At 48.7% G+C, this 8778-nt stretch overlaps 1 protein-coding gene across 1 annotated transcript in view; it reads left to right on the forward strand.

Moving 5' to 3' along the window:
- The window catches only part of LOC132463009 (glypican-5-like), a 28659-nt gene extending 24668 nt beyond the window's left edge, over window positions 1-3991 (forward strand). The window contains exon 3 of the mRNA XM_060058860.1: window positions 3168-3991. Within this exon, the coding sequence (XP_059914843.1) occupies window positions 3168-3991 (824 nt within the window). The remainder of the gene's footprint in view (window positions 1-3167) is intronic.
- The last annotated feature ends 4787 nt before the right edge of the window (window positions 3992-8778 follow it).

Below are 8778 nucleotides of genomic sequence, written 5' to 3' on the forward strand. Positions count from 1 at the left end.
ATGTCCTGGGGCCCAACAGTGGAGCCAAATGTTAGCAAACACACCAGGAGACAGCGAGCATGCTGGGAGACTATTTATGAGGAACGGTCTTGAATTGTTTTTAGTGAGATACGGTTACATTGTGTGTGTGTGTGTGTGTGTGTCTGTGTGTGTGTGTGTGTGTGTGGTGTGTGTGTGTGTGTGTGTGTGTGTGTGTGTGTGTGTGTGTGTGTGTGTGTGTGTGTGTGTGTGTGTGAGCAAACGTGTGAATGGACAGGACATATTTCCCAGTGAGCTCCGACCAAGATAATTTTATAATAACATCATCCATGGCTCCAAAACCCAAACTCACTTCTCCGACTGCCTCTTTTTTCCTTCTCCTTTTTTTTGGCCCCTCCTCCTCCTCCTCCTCCTCCTCCTCCTCCTCCTCCTCCTCCTCCTCCTCCTCTTCCTCCCCCTCCTCCTCCTCCTCCTCTTCCCCCTCCTCAACCTTCGGCTTCTCATCTCTCTTTTCTTCTGTCTGTTTTCTTTATATCATCTCTCAGTCAGTCTATTGGCTTTGGTCGCAACTATGTACACTGGAATGCAATCACACATTGGTCTCCCTGCACCACACACACACACACACAGACACACACACACACACACACACACACACACACACACACACACACACACACACACACACACACACACACACACACACACACACACACACACACACACACACACACACACACAGCGTGTTTAGTGGGGGCTGTGATCCTGATGGTGGGTGTTGCGATGCGTTACCAGTGTGTTCCTCAGGGTCTGTCGGGGAGTCCCCTCGTGTCACAGGCAGCGGTCGTATTAGTTGGTGCAGCTGTTGAGCAGGACATAACTGTTGTTATCCTACTGTCTCTGCTGGCCAGGGAGGATTTGGACGCACACACTCACTCAAACACACACACAATCACTCACACACACACACACACACACACACACACACACACACACACACACACATACACGCAGACACACATTGCCAATAACATACATGCACAGACACAAACATACATACTTTCAAAAACACGTCCTTTAACCTTTGCATATTTTGACACACACACACTCACACATAGCAACACATACATCATACTCACTTGTTTCTGAATGAACTGAATGAGACTTACAACTGAGTGGAAAGGGATGTAAAATGGATACAAATATGAATGTTAGTAAGTAGTAAGGCATGGTTTTTGTTTGATTGAGTGCCTTGTGGTATTTCTCTGAGGGCTGATGCTGATATATAGGTTGAAAATGTGTAGGTTTCTGCATGTAATCCATCTTAGTTTGTGTGTCTTTCTGCTTGCGTGTGTAGACTGTTTGTGTATCTGTTAGAGTGTGTGTCTATGTCTCAGAGTGCCTGTAAATCAGCTGTGTCCATGTGAACCAGTGCGCTTGTGTTCCAGTGGGAGAATGGGACTGGGAGAGGGTTAATAAAAACCCCAAAGATCCTAAGAAGTGGAGGAGGGAGCGATGAGGGAGCGGAAGAAAGCGGAGAAAGGAATATTTCACACCACTTCTGAGCAAGATCATTTTATAATAACATCATTTATGCCTATGTAACCCAAGCTCGGAGACACATTTTGTGGCCGCTGTGCACTGGGTATTAGACGCCCTGTGTGCTGGCAGATGGACCCTCTCACAGCGTCACCCCAGCCACACCAACACAGCAACCACACCGTCTTCAGCGGCCAACAGGACAGTCCCTCAATATCCTCCTCCATCTACCATTTAGTTTGATATTTTTCCCTTAAGGTCTCTTTGCTCCAAGTTTTTTTCAATTATCTTGTTTTTTATATGTTGTGTGTGTCTCTCTCTCGCTCTTTCTTTCACACATGCGTGCACACACACACAGACACAGACACAGACACAGACACACACACACACACACACACACACACACACACACACACACACACACACACACACAGATGCACGCATAGGCTTGCCAATAGAAATGCGGTGCTGATTGAAAATGGATTGAATGATAATTGTTCAATGATGAATTTAAGCTTTTGGTTTACGTAATAAATATTTTGCACAAATTAAATTTCATACTCCATGCACTCTGTGTGTGTGTGTGTGTGTGTGTGTGTGTGTGTGTGTGTGTGTGTGTGTGTGTGTGTGTGTGTGTGTGTGTGTTGTGTGTGTATGAGAAAGTGTGTGCGTGTTAGGTGTGTCTGTACGTGTTGGGTATGTGTGAGTGTTTGTGCGTAGGTTGTGTCGGCACCCTGTCTCTCCTTCTCTGCAGTTGCTGCTGCTCCTCTGTGTCCTGGCATGCTTTGAGGCTGACCTCACAGCCCAGAGGAGAGCAATGTGTCCCAGACGCACACACGCACGCAACACACACACACACACACACACACACACACACACACACACACACACACACACACACACACACACACACACACACACACACACACACACACACACACATGCACAGGCAAAGGCACATGCACAACCAGGAGAAATGGGAAAGTGAAGAGAAGCAATTTAGTATTTCTCAATGGAGGGTCAGACAGCAGGGTGGAGGTGCGGGGAGGGTGGGGGGGTGATTGACAGTGAGGCAGATAGAAGGATCAACAAAGAGAGGCGATACGGCAGGATGGAGCCTGCTGGAGGGAATGAGACATGGAAACCAAGCGGAACAAGGCCCCTGTCGCACTCTTTTGTTAAATGATGCGCCGCTTGACTGGGTCTTTAAATCCATGTCCATAGAGGTGGCAGTGTTTCAGGGGGCACTTCTGTCTCTCATTAACTTGTCACATACTCTGTCCATCTCCTGAGGTTCTTGAGGATCCCAGCCATATTGACAACGACTTCATCCACTATTAGATCTCCCTCTGACATGAAGGACACTGGTGCTCTAACTCCAGGACAGTCTTGATAGGAAGGATGGATAGGGAACATAAGAGGCATTTACCAGTTACCACTCACTGTCTTGTTTATTGTATAACTGTATCAACAGAGATAATCAATGTCGGCAATAGAGTTTCATGTGGTTCAATCAATTCAACAGTTACAACAAACCGTCTCTCTCTCTCTCTCTGTGTCTGTCTCTCTCTCTGTCTCTCTCTCTCTGTTGCTCTCTCTCTCTCTCTCTCTCTCTCTCTCTCTCTCTCTCTCTCTCTCCCTCCCTCCAGATGCGTTCCAGTACCTGCTCTCCTTCTCCCAGGGTCACCTGAGCTCCTTGCTGGTGGCCACCTACCCCCCGCTGGCCGACGACGCCCTGCCGCACGTCAACCGGCTCTTCTCCACGCTGTCGGACCACCTGCGCGGCGCCAACGTCTCCGTGGAGACCGCCGTGCACCGCTTCTTCAATGGCCTCTTCCCGCTCGTCTACACGCAGCTGGTCAACCCGGGCATGGCGCCTGACACCGGCTCGCCAACGTCGTCTTCGGCGACCATGACGACGGAGGCGGAGCAGGGCGGCGGCGGCGGCGGCGGCGGCGGCGGCGAGCTGTCCGACTGCCTGCGCATGACCCGGCAGGACATCAACCCGTTCGGGCCGCACCCGGCCGCCATGGCCAAGGAGCTGGCGGAGTCCCTGGGCGCGGGCCGGCACCTGGGCCTGGCACTGGCGGCGGGGCTGGAGCCCATCAACGCCACGGACCACCTGCTGCTCAGCAAGGAGTGCGTGCGGGGGCTGGTGCGGATGGAGTACTGCTCCCACTGCCGGGGCCTGACGCTCATCAAGCCCTGCCTGGGCTACTGCCTCAACGTGCTGCGGGGCTGCCTGGCGGGCCCGGCGGAGCTGGACGCGCCGTGGCGCCGCTACTCGGCGCTGCTGGAGCAGCTGACCCACGCGGTGGCCGGCCACCACAGCCTGGAGCTGGCGCTGCTGGGGGTGCGCGACCACGTCAACGAGGCCCTGCTGTACGCCCAGCTGCACGGGCTGGTCATCACCGCCACGGTGAGTGCCCCCCGCCGCCGCCGCGCAGGCCGTCTGGGAACGCGTGCGTACTGATCTGTGCGCGCACAAGCTCACACACACACACACACACACACGCATGTACGTGCACACAGACTATTCACATTCCCATTTAGACATTCTAGTTTTGTTTGATAATATATTTTTTAGGGGCTTTGGGCCTTGTAAGGAGAGGATTGACAGGAAAATGGATTGAAGGAGAAAAGGAAAAGAGCGGTATATTAGACCTATATATATTAGAGTATATTAGGGAGGGAAGTCCAACCTGTGTTGCAGAAAAGCATATTACCTACAGGGTTAGCACGCTAGCGGGATGAGCCTCAGAGCTGCCCTGAAAGTCCTGCTTAAAAAGAAAGTTAGGATGAGCCGCCCATCAGAGGGTCAACAGGTTGCACGTACCGGTCAGAATAGATAACAGATAGCAGATAACTATAGCAGATAGCTTTATGGCCAGGCCAACATTTGACATACTAGGATGATATTGATTTACCTTTTGAATAGGGATGGGCATTTGAGGGAATAACAATATTCAAATATTCGATAAAAAATTTGAGTAACCGGTTAACCGAACTACGAGAAAAGAAAAAAAAAAGTGTAGCGCAATTATAATGTAGCCTGAAGCTCTTCCCTGATCTGGCCTTCACTAAACAAATGTATTAGTCAAATAAATAAGGAAATCAAGTACTAAGTAGAGCCCACCAGTACTAAACAAGTACTGGTGGGCTTGGATATCAACAGAACTCCACTTGCAGCGCATGGGCCTGCCTCGCATTACGCATGATGCGTATATAACAGAACATCACCAAAAATATATTATGTTTAAGACGGAAATGCAGTATGTCTAAAACATTTCCAGTTAACATAACACATGAGCCCACCTCCTGCATCACTCATTCTTGTTAAAAAAAAATTTGCATATCTACGTACTCGGGGGAGAGGCGGGTGCGGAAGCGATTTACGATCAAGCCCGCCGGGGAAAAGGCTCTCCGCTAGAACGGAGGTTGCCGGTATAGCCAAGTATGGCATTAGTGTACACATTTACTTTTAATAAACAATATGTAATTAATATAGCTAATGAATATATTTAATTAACTAGAAAAATAAGTCGAATACCCAAGTCATTTCAAATAATCGAGTATTCCAATAACCGTGCCCATCCCTACTTTTGAGCAGAACTTCCTATATGGAAAGTGTGTAATATTGGATTTCACTCTGAATAACCACTGATCAGTGTAACTTATATGGGGGGTTATGAGTTAAAGGTTCACAATGGCAGAGCAATGGAGTCTTCCTTGTCTGTTTAACACACAGTCTTATTGTAGAGCTTGGGATTTGGCCTCTAGATGAACAGCAAACAAAGAGAGTAAAGCACACAAACAAAGTTGGCTTATTATTCTGGTCGCTGTAGACATCATGACTAGGCCCTAGCATTCATCCAAGCCCATAACGGAATGTCAGAAACACTACAAATGCACTGTTTCATCCATCCAAGATTTTTTTCAAAATATGTGTTTGCATTTGATTTATTACTCTGGTAAAAATATCCTCAGGATTACTGCTGATCTCAGCACAGCCCATGAGTTGAGCGGTACATGAAATAAGTCTCCCGTTCTTGTTCTCGGGAATGATACAGGAAAGGCGCTCTAGCGTATCTAAGTGGGTGTAAACCATTGTGGGCGCCGTATCAGTGATCGGCAGTGGGTGCTCTCGACAGAGCCATATGCATAAAATATGAATATACCGTATGTATTGAAAGAGACGAAAGCCCCCCCTCTCTGTATCTTCCTCCCCTTTGGCGGAGTCGATAAGGAGCACTCATGGCTTCTACAATCCTTAACGGCCACTTGCCTGAGATCTATGACCATCCGTGAAGCCAAATGCTTCTTTCTAATTGCTTCTTCTTTACTCACCGCCTTTTTCTTTCTTGCTCATCCCAGATCACCCCCTCTCCTCACTCCCTCTAAATGCCTCTCTCTGTCTATGTCTCTGTCTCTCCCACTGTCTCTCTTTTTCCTTTCTCCATTCTCCATCTCTTTTCCCTTTGTCGTGCCTGTTTCTTCGCTCGCATCTGCGTTCCATCTTCTCCGAGTCTGTCCTCAGTTTCCCGTTTGGCCCGCCCCGCCCCTCCTCCATCGCCGCTCCGCTCAAGTGCCGAGCGTCTTTATCCACTTAGAGAATTAAGTGGCCTCGAAAATCAGGAACAGAACCGGTGTTTGTCGAAAGTCCCTCTCCTCGCCTTTTCTCAGGAACCCTCACCAGAACTGGACGACAAGAGTATTCGAAAACACGGCTGGATTTACAACTTGGCCATAAAATCGGAACGTTGCGAAAATCCGAAACAGCAACCACACTTTTAGTACGCCCAGATGTAATCCATGTCCATGGTTGAAGTGAACGGAGGAACTATTTCGCTAATCTTGAAAGGGATCAGCGTCGTTGATTTGTTTTGGACCAATGCAAAGGGAGACTATTGGTCAGGGTCAGGGAAGATAGAGTTCTGGCCCAGATACCCAGGACCACATACCAGAACTATCTTCTGGAGCGACCTCACAGCTACGTACTTAGACACAGATACACACACACATGCCAACACACATGCATATTTACTCATGCACATTCACTCATTCACCCACAGGGAGGGTTGCCAGGCTTGTTGATTGAATCAATACAACTATGAAGAATCAGAGGCCAGGCTGTCTGATTCCTATTATGTCATTGTTTGTGTGTGTGTGTGTCTGTGTGTGTGTGTGTGTGTGTGTGTGTGTGTGTGTGTGTGTGTGTGTGTGTGTGTGTGTGTGTGTGTGTGTGTGTGTGTGTGTGTGTGTCTGTGTCTGTGTGTGTGTGTGTGTGTGATTATGTGTATCAGCGTGTCAGTCCCTGTTACGTGTGTGGGTGACTGCTTGGTATTCACGGGGTGGCGGGCCAGGCTTGAGTCGGGAGCCCAGTGCAAGGACAAGTGGGACAGAGTTGAATGGGATCCAGCCAGGCCATAGAAAGTGGACCCAGCCTGGTGGAAGAAGAGAAAAAGGGTCCAGAGAATAAATTGTCTCTGGAAGAGGAGGAGGCCCCTCAGTCAGACACTGGTGGCTCCCATTCTCTGTGGGCTCGTATTTTGCAATGTGTGCACGCACGCACGTGAACGTGCACACACACACACACAGACACAGACAGACACACACACACACACACACACACACACACACACACACACACACACACACACACACACACACACACACACACACACACACACACACACACACACACACACACACACACACACCAATCTATTGGGCCATGCAAGCCAGACTCCAATTCCAGAAGCCTTATTATTATATATTTTATACACAGCCTTAGCATGTCTTAGTGGGACAATGACGCATCAGGACCAATCAAAGACTCGGACAACCATGTCCAACCCTCGTCAATCTCTATTCCCCAACAAGGCTCCCCATATTGTAGACACACAGCCCAATACACGCAATGAAGTGGAGACAGTAGAACAAGAATACCACTGTCGGGTTTGCGGGCTGATAATGTTGTTTGTAAGGAGTGAGATGGAGCTGGTAGTAGTTGTGCAGAGTCTGTATTTTGTAGAGTTGTTATTAAAGGAATTATTGAGACTTTGCGGCTTTGCACTGGGATGTTATCCCAAACCACTCCGTGGTCCGACTCTCTTTCTCCCTTACTCAGCGGCTCACAGAGCCTACAGAGGCTGCTCTATACTGTACGCACTGCTGCTACTGGGCTACCACACACGTACACACACACACACACGTACGTTCACACACGCACAGACACTCACTCGCACACAGATACTCCATCTTTATCACAGACACAAACACGCGCACATGCACTTTTACCTACCCTCCGCTCGCGCACACACACACACACACACACACACACACACACACACACACACACACACACACACACACACACACACACACACACACACTTAGACAATTACAAAAAACACATACACACAAAGACTTGCCTACACACAATCTCAGAAACACACAGTTAATAATAATATAAATATACACACACACCACCTCACCGTTTACAAGTATCAGGTTTTTAGGAGTCTGGTAAGGGGTATATATAAGCGGGCCCACCCTGGGACAATACTGCTGGGCACGTGTGTGTGTGTGTGTGTGTGTGTGTGTGTGTGTGTGTGTGTGTGTGTGAGTGTGAGGAGGTTGAAAGGGGTCCATTGATGGTTGTGTGAGGCGGCAGCAGGATAAACACCGCTTCAACACATTCCTGCCCAAATTGAGATGGAGCGTGAAGGTGGACTTAGGGGAAGTGGCCCTGGTTAGGGCTGCTCAGGGAGGCACGGGCCGGATTATGTTGAGCAGACACAATTAAGGGGGAAATATAGGAACAGCTCCAGTGTCAAGGGCCGTGCTCACTGTGGCTACCAATTCAGGTGTTTGGAGTGAGGGCTGGCTCCTGAATCTCGCTCTCGCTCTTGCTCTCTGGTCCCTCTCTCGCTCTCTCTATCTCTCAGTTCTCTCTCTCTGTTCACTCTCTCTCTCTCTAAGTTCTCTCTCTCTAAGTTCTCTCTCTCAGTTCTGTCTCTCTCTCTCTGCTCTCTCTCTGTTCTCTCTGATCAATGCTACCATACATGCAGTTCTTTCTTCTTTCTCTTTGTCTCTCTCTGTCTCTGTCTCTCTGTCTGTGTGTGTCTCTCTCTCTCTCTCTCTGTCTCTGTCTCTGTCTCTGTCTCTCTCTCTCTGTCTCTGGTGTATACAACGACTGCGTTGTTTAATGACTTGGCTGTAATAATGATATGGCTCATATAATTTGAAAGGAGGGAC

Source organism: Gadus macrocephalus, chromosome 8 (assembly GCF_031168955.1).
Source record: "Gadus macrocephalus chromosome 8, ASM3116895v1".
In the NCBI taxonomy this organism is placed as follows: Eukaryota; Metazoa; Chordata; class Actinopteri; order Gadiformes; family Gadidae; genus Gadus; species Gadus macrocephalus.